The 16,600-nt window shown below is 37.8% G+C and overlaps 1 protein-coding gene across 2 annotated transcripts in view; it reads right to left on the bottom strand.

Annotated features, from left to right (window-relative positions):
• Nucleotides 1–4,000: 4,000 nt before the first annotated feature.
• Nucleotides 4,001–16,600, bottom strand: part of WASL (WASP like actin nucleation promoting factor) — a 49,762-nt gene continuing 37,162 nt past the window's right edge. For both annotated transcript variants that reach the window (XM_080576720.1, XM_080576721.1), the window contains 6 exons: nucleotides 16,337–16,505; nucleotides 13,610–13,652; nucleotides 13,072–13,225; nucleotides 8,839–9,356; nucleotides 8,097–8,205; nucleotides 4,001–6,706 (listed from right to left, as the gene is read on the bottom strand). In XM_080576720.1, the coding sequence (XP_080432846.1) occupies nucleotides 6,645–6,706; nucleotides 8,097–8,205; nucleotides 8,839–9,356; nucleotides 13,072–13,225; nucleotides 13,610–13,652; nucleotides 16,337–16,505 (1,055 nt within the window). In that variant the 3' untranslated portion in view covers nucleotides 4,001–6,644. The remainder of the gene's footprint in view (nucleotides 6,707–8,096; nucleotides 8,206–8,838; nucleotides 9,357–13,071; nucleotides 13,226–13,609; nucleotides 13,653–16,336; nucleotides 16,506–16,600) is intronic.

The following is a 16,600-nucleotide window of genomic DNA, read 5'->3' as shown; positions in this document are numbered from 1 at the left end:
CTGACAGTGGAAACACAAGGAACCTGACTAACAAATTCAATGAGCACAGCGCTTGATTCCAGTCAGGAGGCCGCAGCTACAGCCCGTCAGGAGGCAGATCCCTTATGTCTGCAGGCAACAGTGCAGTGATTCAAGCTGGTAGAATACACAGGTCTCACGAAATACCTTGCACCACAGTGTAACTGAAGATTTCTTGGTTAGCTAGCATCTGTGGTGTGAAGTACAAGGAATGCTGCTCTAAACGGATCTGAGATCCAGGTATCGCCTCCAGACTGGACAGGCAGATTGAGGAGGCAGATTCCTCGCACAGAAATGATCACCACCCTGGCCAGTCACTGCCCATGGTCCCTGTGATTTCCTGAGCTCCGCAGCCCAGAGAGTCAGCATATGTGATGAACCAGCCTACCAGAAAAAAAGGCAAAGAAAGAGCAGTATTTGCTCTTTTTGTTTTCTGTGCGGAGATCTGTGTTGGGTTGACTCCTTGAAAAATGCAGCTTGGATTACAGCTGCCCTTTTACCAGCCACCCATCTCTCGTGCTGCCCATTACAGCAACAACACAGAGCTCTCTTGACTAATCATTGAACACCTCTGAGCATCCTTCAGATAAATACGTTGATAAGACCATTTTTCACCCACGAGGTGTCCACAGCAGGACAACTTCTGTTCACTTTGAAACAGCTCATGTGTCACAGCAGCAGCCGCATGCTGCGGAGGCTGCTGAAAGTATTTTTCAGGCAAGTGTACTACCATCTTTGAGGTGAAGTTTGGAAAGATGTTCATGAGTAAGACGTTTGTAGTGAAGACCAGAATGCCTGAGAGTAGTGAGGGCTGAGATATGCCAGCATACCTGTGAGGAAAAGATACGTAAATTATCTGGGTAGGTCATTTGTCTAGCAAAAGCCAGAAAACCATCCCAGCTTCTGCAAGGCCAGCAGTGAGAACATTATAGAACAAAAGAAATCATTTTAAACACTACAGAATGATTTTATACAATGTTTTTCTTTGTCTTGCTCTACTGGACTCTATTGTTCTTTCTGCAGAGTTGTAGTCAACTTTTTTTTTTTTTTTCAGATCTGTGAACACTCTTGGTATGTATTTATCTCAGTTTTAGCCACTAATCCCAGTAGGGATGTGCCTGCTTCCCAAGCATCTTGCTGAGGACTTAATTCTGTTGGTAACTTTCCTTTCTTCCTAGCCTGATAAGAATTCTGCTTTATCTGACAGCTTGCATTAGAATTGGGGTAATTCATAAAGAACTATGGTAAATTATCATTAATAAAATCGTAAGAACTATTCTCTCCATAAGCAGTAACCCACATGTGACAGGTCGTCTGGCTGAGGAACACATCACCGATGTAATGTGCTATATTCAAATACTTTTCTAAGAACACGGAGTCTGCAGGGAGACCTCCTGCCAAGAAAATCAGTAGTTCCCTCTCTAAACCACAGTATGTCTGCCTTTCAGACACAAGTGTTGGAAAGGTCATCTAGAAATATGTCTAAAACGTATTATTTGTTTGGCGAAATGTAGGCATGGTGGAGAGACAAAAAGGTCCAAGTACCATTTACTACACTTTTCATCCCAGAATTATATTGATTTCACATATGAAAAGGGCAACATGTTGCATAGCTAGGACTTGGATGCGATGCTGGGTACTAATCAGTAGCATGCCCATTTCAAAAGAATACCCAACAGCAGTATCACGGTCTATACTTTCCCTTTTATGTGATCTGGACACCAATTACGGTACAAAGACCTTGCTATTTGCTTTTGTACCAGATAATCCACTATTAGCATAGTTAAAAATACCAAATCTGGGCCTGACCACTGTTTAACATAACTGATACAAGAGTGGTGTGCTTGCTCTCCAGAAGTACTCTTATTCTTACACATCTTGGGAACAGCAGGTAAGTTTCAGTAATCTATTCTGTACGGATTAGGGTGTTAATTGTATACTAGCATCCAGTAAAAATGAGGTGGGGGCTGAGGAAAAGACACAAGCTTCTGAGCAGTCTGTGTACCCTGAGCATCCAGGATAGACCCACCTCACAACAGAGGGCTCCAAATCCAGCTCAGCTGCTCTGGTAGTTGCCTGGTTTTCGGCATCAACATTTGGAAGAGCCAACTGCTGATTCTGAGTGCCTGCCGATGGCATTTAAGCAAATACTTTGTGTCTGATATATGATACAAGCATTGTATTTCTTATTCTCAAGCTTTAAACTCCAGATTCTATTGTGTCCCCCAGCTGGGGCATACAAAAACATAACATTGGTTATTGCTTTTTTAGAACTTCCTGTTTTTTATAGCTTCTGAAGCTTTTTCTCAGAAAACCTTACACAGCACCAATCCTGAAGTAGCAAGTATAAAATTTATACTGCTTGAATAACAAAACTCAGAAGAGACAATTAACATTCAGGGAGGGAAAAACACAAACAAAATAATGGCTTAAGAAGTTTGCTCCAAAAAGACCCTAAAAACTTTTCAGAGCACTAGCAAAACAGACTGTGTTTGTCAGTACTAATAGATAGAATAAATGCAAATATCAAGATTCTCCATTGCAAGTACACATTAAGCTGTTTAAAGCTGGGCAATTCCAGCAGGCATTACCCAAAACCACACTAGAATAAAAATTTGAATAACTGATATATCACTATTCTGGCTCATCTGAGCAGGTTGCTCTGCAAATACTGTAAAATCCAGCACAAAATAAAATTTATCAAAAAAAACACACTATTTATATTTCAATAGCAATGCAATGATTCTATTTCTCTCTTCAACACGTTCACCCTTTTAAACCAGTCATTTCAAACTCATGTTTTATTTCTTCAAGCAAAAAATAGATGTGCTGTAATAGTTTGTAGATATAAAGTCTCCCCTGTAACTGTGCAGACACGCTCACGCTTTTGAACACCACCTTAGAGAACAGGGCTGGGCTGGTGTCACCCAGAACCAATCTCAAACCTGCACACTAAACCTCCACAGCTTCAGTTCCAAAATTCACATTGCCCTGTCCCTTTTTTGCTCAGAAGAAAACTTCAAGCAGCAAACAAATACAGAGCAACAGGCGTCCTTACTGCTGTGCTAGAGGATAGCTCTGGCCCTTGAGAGAGGTTTAGTATCTTCTAAGCTTCCCTAACCCATTTACACTTTTCTATAAATAAAGCTGCTTATCACTGTCCTTGAGCTTCAGGAGCTTTAATTAGACCAGGAATTCCTCTAATGATTAGATAGAGGCTGTTGCAATGGATCAGTAAGTCTTATAAACAAAAGAATATCTCCTTTTTCCTCTTTACATACATCTTACTTGGGAAAGTAACCACCGACAAATAAAAAAAAAAAAGAAAGAAAAAGCTCTTTTCAAACATATTTTTTAAGCTTCTCTTCATGGAGCAGAGAGAACTTCATACACTTAATCAGCACACCCTCTAAGCAACAATTTCAACTTTGCCTTCCACTTACGGCCTACACATCAGAGCAGTAATAAGCTTCAGAAGAAAGTACACACTAGATAAAAATTCAAAATGCCAGACTCTTCGTGTGCTTTAGAGGAAACCAGGCTGAAGCGTCCTAAGCCCAAGCACTGCAGCATACAAGACAAGGATCTACATCTGTAAAAACCTCCTAAGTCGCAGCATTCATTGCGAAGAGTTAACTCGTTAGTATTCATTCTGGATTAACGAAGCCTTGTTTGTTTGACCTTGAAATGTTGCCGTATTATTGCACTTGCCTGCAGCAGTAGCTGTTTCCAGAGAAGCTGCTGAGCAGCTGTCAGATGTGCCAGGAGCACGGGGTGTCACATTCTTACTCATTGTGTTTATTCACTAGCACAATCCAACTTTCCAGACATCAAAACTGCTGTGATTTGACAGTCGCTATTTACTGCTTTGTGAACTTGGCTAGGCAACCAAAACGACTTTTGAAGCGTGTAAGCAAGATGTACATCTATTTTAAAAGCTGCGCCACAATCAGCACTTAAAAACCACACAGTTTTACACTAATTGGGTCAAATTAATTTTATTATGCTCCATGATGAATTGCCACCAGTGCAACATCCTATTCACTGTACATTTCAAAAATTCACATACTAAAAATTTCAGTTTGATAAATGGAAAACTGAATGATTGAGAAGTTCTTACGGATTTCATACGTACAAGTGGCTAGCTGATATTGTCTATGCACATAAGAGTGTTGAAATACAAAAGCCTCATGCTAGTTTGTTAATTGCTAAGGCTATCTGGACAGTCATTTAACCAGAATATACGAGAGGCCTTCATTACAATGTTTAGCAACAATGCACCATTATCATGAAATGCTATCTTCTGCTCGTAGTGCAAGTGGCGGAGTGCTGAAGCATGCAGTTATGACTAACTTAACTGCCGTTGCAGTCTTTATGCCCGAAATTTGTCATGTACATACACTATTTTAAAGTAAATATTAACCTGGACACCACAGAATATGAGTGTATTTTCTGCATGAAGTAAAAGGAAACGAAAAACCAGAAGCTTTCTTTGGCCAGTATCTACAAATTAAAGTTTTACTCAATAACGTAACTTCAGAGCTCTCAAAACCTGGAACAGAAATTTGATTAATGAACTGTGATGCTTAATTATTAACTATATTACAGAAACTCCAACTCCGGGAACATAACAGCTAAACATATCTAGTAAGTAGCATGTTAGGAAAACCTCTAGGCCTCATCTGCTTAATTTCAAAATGCCCTATATGCAATAAAAAAGAGGGAGCAGTACCAGAACTTATATGAAAGCCATACAAATATTTTCCTTCTACACGAGTTCTTAACTCCGCTGCCATTAGCTACCCCTGGCTGCACTTGCACTTGATCCAATGCTCAAGCCATTACAGCAGCAAAGCTCGTAGGAAGTGTTTCCAGCAGCAGAGTGCAATAAGAGTTACCGCAAGGAAATTACATCACTTGGAAATAGTTTTTCCTAGTGTTATGTGCTTAAATTACTCTCGGAAGGAAGTAGCATCCTCTGGAAAATTTAACTACAACCTTACCCCTCCCACTACTTTTCAGCAACTTTACTTTCTTCTCACATAACTAAATTAATTTGCTAAAGACTAGGTTATAACTGGGTTAGAAATCCAAGCCGTATCATGCAGGTCCAGCCTGTCAAGATCAGGTCATCGCTGGGTTTCAGTCGATACAATTCCGATAACTTAAATTGAGTTTGATACCTTGACTACAGTCCATGGCCCAGGACACTATGCATTAACTATGCTCCAAATATGACTGACTTAACTAAACATTCTGTGTCAGATAGCGTTTTTAGAAAGATTTTCTACCTGAAAATTACAGTAAGTACAGTAATTTATGCTGCAGATATTAAATACCTGCACAGCACAGATTAGTATTTTGTAATAGGCAGATATGCCAAGGTTTACTGCACTATAAAGTACAACATATAAACGTGTGAGCTGTGAAATGAGAATTCCATTTTCTGTCCACTTATTCAAATAGTACTCTTGTGAATAGGGTTCTTGATCTTCATCACAACCCTTGGTCTTAAAGCCAACGTATGAGAACAGAATATTGCCATAAAGTTCAGTATGTAGTCAAACTGTACATTGTGAGTTAATGGCTTTCCAACTTTTTGGATGTAGGATTGGTGCTTTAGCATTTGTTATGTACCATAACGCAAAGACTGCAAAGTAATCCCACTTATGTTTACTTTATTAGTACACCAATGCCCTACAAATTTTAAAAAAAAAGTAATTAAACATTATTGAAGCAAGCATTAAACGCAGCCCTTCAGCCTGAAAACCACATAAAAATGATTTAAAAAATAAATCAAACTGTAGCAATTGCCAGTCTCCAGTATAGCCCCCAGTAATTTACATTTCTTCATTCTGAAAGACAAGAGTTGGAAAAAAATAGGACTGAACTGGTCTGCATCAAATATGCCTTTATCACTTACAACGTAAAGCCACCCTGTTTGACCTCAGATAGAGAGTTCCCTAATTATAGTATTCAATTACTACTGCCGTTCGATAGCAGTCAGTATTGCTACAGTTAGGGCAAGGTAATCTTCACAACTAGCTGTGCATTTCCGTTGTGATTTTGTTTTACGTAAAGCATACTGCTAAGATTTGAACTGCAATGTTGTGATGTATTTGAAACCATGCAATAGTATAAACCAGCCTCAACATTCATGTAGCACTGCATTTGAAATGAAGGGGCTAAATAAACTAAGAGCTGCATCACTTAAAGAACATAGTGCTATACTAGGTTTTAATAAGAAAATTTAGATACAGAAAAAGTAGGGTATGAAAATAGTGTTTTCCTTCTTGCATTATAACTAAATTACATTAAGGTTTTCGTCAGTCTCACATATTACATTTAAACTCCCTTACTGATGGAATGGAAAGTATTCACATGTACATGATCATCCAGGTGTAAACTTGCACACATTAACAGGGAGTAGCTTTGTAGAGGATTATGACAAACCTTTACAGATTAAATGAGGTATTGCACAGATTAATAAAAAAGCAAAAGGCAACAAAAATATACAGCAAATTGGTAGAACATTTACATGATAATTTTACAGAATCCATAGACAGAAAGTAGTGTTTAGTATATCATTCACCTTAAAAAATATATATATATAATATAATATATGATCAATCATCCCATTCGTCGTCATCTTCAAAGTCTTCTTCATCATCTTCATCCTCATCTTCATCTAAAAAACAGGAAAAGCAAGTCATTGCATGCACCAAATTAATATGACAGAAGTGCTACCAATTTCGCCCACAACATTCTGAAAAAGAACAATCAGTTGAAGGTCAGGACAAGACACCTGGTAATATTATATTTTAAGATTGCTAGACGTGATGTTCAGTTTAGATTGATACTGGTTGAAAATTACGTTTCCTTTCTCATTCCCTTCCCCAGGTAGGAAATTTTTATCTTGTTTTCTGCTGAAAGAAATAATCAAATTCTCATGTCATACTTACTATTACTCTTTTTTAGAGAATGTGAGATGTGAGAAAGGCCAGCTTGTTCCAGATTGAATTTTAAACTTAAGATAGATTAATTTCTAAAACATAAGAACTGTTTCCCCATGTTTATTCTCTAACAGGATTTCGGTTTACTGTACAAGCAGATAAAAAATATTTTTGTGAGCTAAAGACTGTTGTGGTTACTGGAATATTCTGGACTGCACAGTGCACATCAACTTTAACATCAATTTTGTTGTTAACTTTATCCAGCCTTCCACTGTTTTTAATTTTAGCATGCTACAATTTTTAAGTTACGATACATATAAACTACTGATTTGTTAGGCAAGAGCACTCCCCCCTCCAGAAAATGGTGTATTTAGCACGCTTCCGGTGTTTAATTTGCGTAAAGCACCAAAACTGGAGATTACCACATAAAGGCACAAATCAAACTGCGTTTAATTGTCAAATGGTCTGCAGACTGCAAATGCAGGTCTGATACTAATGTAAGCTCTGGAAGAAAAAAAATCTATCAAAGAAGAAGAGGTGTAACTCAACAGCTGCACTGTGGCTACTGCACTGCATTTATTTTATTTTTTAAGCTGTTATTACAAGGAGAGATGCAAATCTTCCATCCTTACTTTTTCCAAGCACTCAAGACTGAAGAAGCAGTTCAGTACTAGTATGGGACTTGTCAAGTATCACTAGTTATCTGTTTATTATCCAGCAGGTGGCATCCAAAGCACACTTGAAAGCCACAGTTTTAAGCGCATGAGCCTCTGCAAGAGCCCTGGCTTCTAGAAACAGAGTATTAAAACCCTTCTTTTCAAAATATTATGAGGAAAAAAATTAATCACATATCTCATGGGCAAAATAAGTTGTAAAAACTTTTTATAAAGGATACTAACCTTGATTAGTAATTTAAAATTCATTATCACTGCAAACTACTATACACCAGTAATTTAAAGTGGCACAAAGCACCCACTTGAATCATCACTAGAGATCTGCCTAGAGCATTCTGTATTTGACTACATGCTGAAATCCATGCTCTTTCCCCCAATGTTTTATGTCAATAGAAATGTTAACACTTGAAAATCTGATGCCTTGAAATCAGAAAAATTCCATCAGACTTACCTGAAGAATGAATGGCTTTGCTCCTTTTCTGCATAACTTCCATTAATGCACCCACAATTCCTGAGGTGGGTGCAGGTGTAGGTGGTGCACTCTCCTGGCCATCAGATACCTTGGAAAAAAAAAAGTTATGACGACGCAATTAGAAAAACAGAACGTGTATTTCTTGAAAAAATCCGTAAAATTGATGAGTTTATGTTCAGCCAGAAGAAAGAGTGAAACTACAGTTTCTTTAGCCCAAGCTAAGCTTTTACTTATAAAAAAGCTGAACTATTCTCTTTTGTCATATAGTACAACTTTAGTTAGTCCATACTCAAGATTAACTTTTTAAAAAGTTAAGTAATTCTAGTGATTGCTTTCAAGTACCATTACTGCTGAACTCATCCCCTGCAGTTGTTTAGAAGATTTTACTGAAGCATTCATGACATCAGCAATCTTTCATAGTAGTTCTTGCAAAAGTTCTTCACAGCTGTGATACTGTGGTATCATTACTGTAGTATTTATGCTTAAAGCTTGACTGAAAAGTGAGAAATGATTTTGAAACAAGGATAATTTCGTTCATCAGTACTCATCCATAGACAGTACACATACTGAGCATTTTTCCAATAGTATTGTTTAGAGTATGATTTCAAAAACTCAATGAATTATGACAGAGCCCAAAACAAAGCCACAAGTTACTACTGATATTGGAGTACTGCAGCCATTTGCAACTCCCAAAGGACTTAGATGAGAAAGTTTTACTCACAGATTTCAGCTGTATACCCTGTCGTATCTGGTCTAACAACGCATCTCTTCCTGAGCAGGACACTGGTCGACTGTTCTGTTCTACTTTCTTTAACTGGGCTCCTTCTCTGATTTGATCTAAGAGTGCTGCTTTGTTTCCTGCAGGAACTGGAAGCGGGTGGTCGACCTCTGAAGGAAGGCCAGGTGGCGGTGGAGGACCGGGAGGAGGTGGAGGAGGCGGTGGCGGCGGGGGAGCAGACGACCCACTTGGTGGCGGCGGCGGTGGAGGAGGGCCGGATGGCGCAGATGATGAATGCACTGGTGGTGGAGGAGGATACATCCTGTTGGGAGGAGGTGGGGGCACTGCTGCACCTGGTCTAGATGGAGGTGGGGGTGGAGGTGCTGCTGTTGGAGCTCTTGAGGGAGGTGGAGGTGGCGCCCCTCGGCCCCTAGCAGGGGGAGGAGGGGGGCCTGAACTATGGGGAGGTGGTGGTGGAGGTGGCGGGGGTCCTCCTCTGCATGGTGGTGGTGGAGGTGGAGCTGAAACAGAACAAAATAATTTACAGTTACATGATGCTCAGTACTCACAAGTCTTTCAGAGTCTGGCAGAAGAAGGAAAAAAGGGTCTGCATTGACTTTTGCAAGGATCTCTGTGCACGTACAAGATTTACCAACTCTGAATTAAGCTGAAGATAGCTGAATATAAGCTATGCTTGCATGAATACAAAGTACGCTGAATATAGTCCCTATATCTGTCACGTATTTTGGAAACTCTCGTAAAGGCTGCAACACTGCAGGGAGCAAGTGCAGTACATACGACGACTGAAGTCACAACACTGGCTGGGTCATTAATTTTAGTGTGGTTAATGTCCTTCATAATACAAGTGTATCTTAAGTCAGCATTTCAATTTCCCATGACAAAATGCAGAAAAAAATTCAAAACACTAAAGTTTTGCTGAACTAGGCCAGAAGAAAAGGGAAAGAGGCTTTAAAAACTCCTTTAAAATGAAATACAGAATTTCCACTTTACGGGCCATCTATTATTTGATTAGGGAATAAAAGCAAGGTGTTTTTTGTTTGTTTTGTTACTGGAAGATGATGCTTCAAAAAATACTAATGCATTACAATTAGGGATAGGGGGGATACAATGTTGAACATACTCTATCACTGTGTTTAACTCTATGCCTTTGCACCCTAAAACAGCCTAGCAGCAACTGCGAAGCCAAACAGTGAAGTGGCATTGTTGGTAACAGCATTTCAAGTTAATGGTGACAGACCAGGGAAAAGCTTCAGTCTAATGAAGCAGTTTCCTCCATAGGCAGCACAAAAGAGAAGCAAAACCTCATCTCTCTTCATCAACTATTGCTTCAGTGTAGCAGAGTTGACTTCCTCTGTGCGTTGGCAAATACACCTATTTTTAAGAGCAAAACAAATAAACATGATCTAATACTCATTTAGGAATACTGCCCTTCTAAACAATGTGAATGGTTCTTTTAGTTTGTTGCAATGAAAGAACTCATCATGGTGTTTCTAAACCTGTCATAAAAACCTGTTTTATGCCATAAAAACATGAGGATGATCTTATAGGTCTGTATCTTATTCTAGGTATACAGACAAATTGAGCTTGAAAAAAGTGGCAGTCATTAGCAAACATACCTTTGCTCAATCTTTATTTGCCAACAGCAGCTGCTCTGAGATAGGCTTGAAAAATCTGAGTGAACATATATACAAAATTCTGTCCCACCCAGTAGAAAAAAATCTGTAGATCAGAATTTACTGAAAATTTGTTCCAACAACATTTATGGGAAGGACTATAGGAAGAGAACACCTTCAGGGTTTGTTCAACACAGGATCACTTCCATATGATTTGGCCTTGAAACATACTTGCTTTGCTAATGGCATTTTAAATAACACAGTTTCATTTCCTCTGCCATCAAGCATCTAATGGCTTGTGGTAATGTAAGTGGTGTGGCTGCTGCCCATAACCATTCAGTTATATGACAGCACCCGGATTATTAAGAAAGTTCACATTTGATTTCATGTGCTTTGATAACAAAAAGGGTATTACCCTTAAGATGATGCTTCTTTACTTCTTCTATCCTGTTACAAGCTGAGAAAGCAGTCTGTCTGTACTGGAAAGCCCTAGAAGAGCAATTTTGAGGCAGAAGGAGAGACACTGTACCTCCTTCCCTACTCATCTGAGACATACCCCTTCATCTCCTCTCAAACTTCATATATTTACAGGAGAAATACTGCCAACATTCTTGATTAAAAGAAAATCAAGAACAACCACAAAAAATCTACCTCCCCTTATTGGTCGATACGGGTGTTATTTCCTTCCTGGCCATTGGAGGCCAGTATTTTCAAGTCTTTCTTACTCTGCAAGCACTACACTTTTCCTGCATTACTGAAAAGATGCAACGTGATCATACTCCAGAGTTTGTGGTGCCTGTAGATTTTGAACACAAGGCTTAAGTTTTCCTGGAGGGAAGGATTTTTATCTGCATCACATCTAGAGCAATATGGCACCTCCAAACTGTGGAAATACTGTTCAGGAAGTTGGATGTTTGTTTTTCGTTTTTTACACACTTATCTGGACTGAAGTGAAAAGAAGGAGGAGCAGCAAGGATGGAGAACCATTACCTCATCCTCTCTCCCTTCCCCCCAAGCAAAAAAGCAGCAAAACAAAATATTTTTTTATAAGCGCTACACAGCTATTAACACTAAAGTTTGTAAAACCTTCTGTTGATGGTATTGTCACTAAAAAACAACCAACAGTACCAAAGCTAGGGAAAGAGCAGGAAAAAAAACCATCACAACAAAACAAAGTGTCTGTAACTCTCTGAACACTTAAGCACAGAAATTCTTGCAATAAAACAGGAAAATGTGTTTCAGTTGAGAAAAAAACACTTCAAACAGCAGTAAAACCTACAAATCACATAACTGTGGACAAAACCACCGAAATACTGTTAATATTTGTGTCTACCTCTACCAAAAAGCACAGAGGTAGATTATTATCATGCACATTAAAGACGAGGCAGCTTTTCTTTCAGTTGTATACATGCAAGTGGACACAACTTGAAGTTAATACACACATAACAGAAAAATGGCATTTTTAAAGTATTTTAAGCCAGTCTTAAGGCTCCAAGGCAAATCTTAGTCTAACTTAAAGATCAACAGTTTTAGATCAACAACTCTGTACACATTTTAACAGAGTTAAGATTATATAAAAAAATGACAGACTTGTTGCTGAGAAAAAAGCAACTGAAATTTTGCTTTCAATTTATCTATGAAATTTGGCTATAATTTTTAGTATTGCAGTCAAACAGATGTCAACTAAGGTTTTTTGTCTAGGAAGAAAATCACACAGCAGCATACGCTCAGATGACAGCTCAAATACATACCACTCCAACGTGGGGGACCTAGGAATAAATGTAACAAGTCATTGTACCCTGAACTTACATCTATTCAGACTCTCAAACAATTTATTGACCAGTTTCAAACTGCTATAATTCCAACACAATTTATTTCTTGTTTCTCCTGAGAAGTGGTCTAGGTGAATTTTTAGAACTTTTATATTGGCAGCCTAATTTTCAGATTGACTTGCGATATTGCAGCAAAAGCATCTAACACATCAGCTGAGATCACATTCAAAGGTTAGGCAGGAAATAGCTTATTTGAGAATTATCTTGCAGCAGAAACCTAAATCAGATCTTCCTCATCAAAACTAGTACTTTTTCCTTTAAACTAGAAAAGCTTTCCTTTGTTTTAAATAATATTTACATAAGATCTGCAGGTCTCTAGCTTTTTCAAGGCACACATTACAGTGTTGGCAGGGTAGAGAGACACCACACACATCTGTCAGCCATGTACTACTACCATATCTGACAACAGCAATATTGCTTCTAAGGTTTTAATTTATTTATAAGACCAAGATTATAAATAAATATGCAACATTTGCAGTCTGAAAAATCTGTATGGAATACATGCATAGCTTTGCAGTTAGACTAAGTGTTACTGGCAATTATTTAACTGACATGGGTCCAATCCTATCCTTAACGGGAAAGTACTCATGCGTGGGCATTTTTACAAGGTGTATGGTGTACAGAAACATGAAATTCAATGCATCTGTGGTGGCATGAAATCCAGATTAAGAAGAAGATATATCAAGAATTGCTGACCAACAGCTTCTATTCCAATCCTTAAGACAAAAAACACCTTTCAAAATTCTTTGTGGAAATAAGAGAACACCTACCTTGTCTGCGCAGTTCATTTTTAACTGCTTCCACACCTCCTGTTTTTTCAATGAAATCATATATGACCTTTGAAGTTTCTTTGTCTTTTAGTTGAGCCTCTGAAATTCCACACAAATCAAACAGGTTTTTCAGTTCTGGGTCCAAGTTATTCACCTGCAAGTCAGATACATTAGTTTTAAGCAGCTTGACATAGAAGTTTTTAAAATATAACTTGTAATGGGGAAAAAAATGATACAGTTTAGTGGGACAGCTAAAACAACTACATGTCTCTGCGTTGACTTTTCAGTCAGCAAGGTCTGTTTTAAGAAAGGAAAGGACCTTGCATATCAACTTAAGTTTTAAATATTTTGCCCTCAATCCCAAATCCCTCTTATTCCCTTCTACTCCAATGTCTGTTTGAATCCCATAACAGGATCACACAATCTATAACTAGTCTGATGTGCAGTTAACTTATTTGATTCCAATCTTCAAAACTTACATTAAAAAGCCGCTAAAGCTTTAATCATTTGGTATCTTGAAAAACATCAAATTACTTACATCGAAACCTGTGTTTGGATCCCAACCAACATGTCCAATGTGTCTAAAAAAGCAGAAAAGTCCATTTAATCAGAGTAAAAAGGACCTTGTTAACTAAAATAACCGGACACCCAGCTAACTGGATTAATACCAGATTCTACCTTCAGCCCAATAAGACACTAAGCAATTCTTACTCCTCAGTGCTCCACTTGAGAAAGGAATAACAAAACCCCCAATTATTCCCATTTTTTATCTTATATCAAAAAGACCAAGTGGCGAAGTAGTTTCCCCCATTAGGCTATATATAGCCTGTGGCAAAACATTAAGGCTCCGTGCCACCCTGTGGTACGTACTTATGGAGATGGAAGGACCGCACATAGATCAAGGGTGGAGTTTAGTCTTCACAGGCAGACCTGAAGCTACTGTTAGTACCAACACTAAGCACTAGGTTTTTTTATTGAGGATACCGAGGCCCCACATTCAGTTTTTGGTCTTGTTATAAGTGAGTTAGTTGATTACTTAGTTCAAAGGGCAAGAAGGAAAGTAAATGGTCTGCTACAGAAAAAAGGAAAGCTCTCTGTTTTGCCTAAATATTTAAATGTTTTTTATTAGCAAAATATGGGACGATTTGTCAATTAATGTATTATTCTGGATGATAAGCTGGCTTCACATAAATTAGACATTTAGTTACAATGGATTAACTGTTTTTAGCAAGTTAATAGAAATTTAACAGCAAATAAAATTTTACATATACATCTCTGCATACTTATATTAATTTCACAATGGTCTTTCAAGAGATTGTGATTATGTGATTCAGAGATTATTGCACTTAATTGATATTAAAGATTATATATCTTATAATCAATGTTAGTATTACTTCTCATTTATTTTTCAACCCTCAAACAGAGGGAAATAAGTTACTTGGATACACTAACACATTTTCACAGGTCTTTTAAAATAAAATGTGTATTTATTAGGAAAACTGCAATTCTTATGTTATTTAGAAGAGCACATGCAACGTTACATTAAGTGTAGTTTGATTTTTATTTTATTTTTCCTAAAAGCACTAGAAGTCAACATCTGACTAGCAGAAGCAATTCAATAATTCTACTTCCGATTGCAACTTTGTTCTGGCATAAGTAGTAGCAAATGTTGGTCTTCACCAGTATCACAGATCAAGCTGCATACAGCTTTTCCTAATGGCATGTTTGCTAAACATCACCAAACAGTAATTTCCATATGTTTGTACAAAAAGAGCAACTACAACTATTTTATATAGTAAGATGATACTCTGCTGTACTCTACAGGAAACTTAACTAGACCTTAATCGGACCAACAGAGACTTTCAAGCTTCTTTTCCAAAGGTTTACCATTTGCAATTTGAAATTACATTTAAAGCTAGTCTATGTACAAATCTTGACATAGCCTAGAAGACATCTTTTGTTTGCACTTCATTGAATACTTTATCTTATTCTCAGCTTTTCTAGGACTGTTTTAATATTCTGTGAATGCCCATAAAGCGTCCCACAATTATCAGAACCGAAAAGACAAGAGCAACAAATTTTGTTTATATCCGCACCACTGCACACCCTTCCACAAGTACTGATCAGAGGTAAGTTATATGAATGCAAATCTTTATTTGCAGTAGTCCACCTACACCGATGTCTGCATCAGTAGAGCTACAGCAGTGACCAGCTACAAATCAGTATTGAAGTTTCCTTATGTTTCTCTTCATCCTTTTCTTCACTGTTTGGTATTAAGTGACATTAATAGATGTCCCTTCACCAATACTCATGTCAGAAGAAACATGGTTGAGGTCTGACCTGTCTAAGCACAGTCTGAACAGGGACGCATTTTAACCCATCTCTCCTTTTGTTCCCTGTGCACTCTGTACAGAAGACTCAAAACACTGCAACAACATTATCGTAACTAGTAATACTGGCCTTACTTTTATTGAATTTTATTCTGGAAAAGCATGTCAGTGGAAGCGATGCAAAATAATGGTTTGAAAGAACAAGACTTTCATTTGGCATGTAAATCCCATGCCGGTTTTCCAACACTTCACAGAAGCTGATCTTTCCTGTAACTAACTAGAGCTCTTTAAATTGCTGTTGCTTTAGCAAATAAAGTACACTGATTTCAAAAGGCAGAAAATTAAGTTGCCAAATTATAATTCAGGAAAAACAATAGTTAATTCAGTAAGCTGACCAAAAGCAACTTTCATCAAAGCGAAGCTTAAAATTACAGATAACTAAAAGAACAAAGACATCTAAGAAACACTCGAAAAAACAACCTGTTCCTAAAAGGTATATACATGCATGTTGTACTTTCATCGCAAGGTATGGGTGCTAGCCCACATACCAGAATAATTGAATTTACAAAGTTAGAGATAATATGGCTATGTCATTGCTGCTGTTATGACAAGTCAGGACCTGTTTGACAATGCACAGTTAAGCATGTATAGCTGTAAGAATAACGGAGTTTAAGAGTTGACCATTGAGGGTGAATTTAAGAGGAGTCTATGCTGAGCTGACAGCTTAAGCAAGGCATCTTTATACAGCTAAATTAATTTATTTTAGGACAGCAGGTTACATTTTATGTACAGATTCAGTAAACTCTCACCTGTATCTAAATTTTTAAACCCTGTAACATGCCAACTAGCATTCACGGTAGGTCAGTTTACACACAATGGTAACACATTTAAAACCCATGTGTAATTGACAAAACTAAAAGAAAGTCAGTCCTTACTGGAAGTTAGATGGTGTTCCAATATCTGCCTTTGTCAATCTTCTCTTTTTAGTTTTTCCTTTCTTCTTTTCTTTGGTATATGAAATATTGTTGACTTGTGGAGTATAAAATCTGTTAGTTGTAATTTCTGGGTTTTTGATATCAACAGTTGCCATTGGTAGGTTTGGGCCTGTGAAGATAAAAGAACAGGACTTTTAATAACGTGTTTCAACAAAGCTGTATTTAAACAATATTTAACCAACAACTTTTTGTGTGTGCGTGAGC

This window comes from Anser brachyrhynchus (genome assembly GCF_964034855.1).
Source record: "Anser brachyrhynchus genome assembly, chromosome: 1".
Taxonomy (NCBI): domain Eukaryota; kingdom Metazoa; phylum Chordata; class Aves; order Anseriformes; family Anatidae; genus Anser; species Anser brachyrhynchus.
Note: the sequence above shows the minus strand (reverse complement) of the source record. Positions and strands in the feature narration are given on the sequence as shown.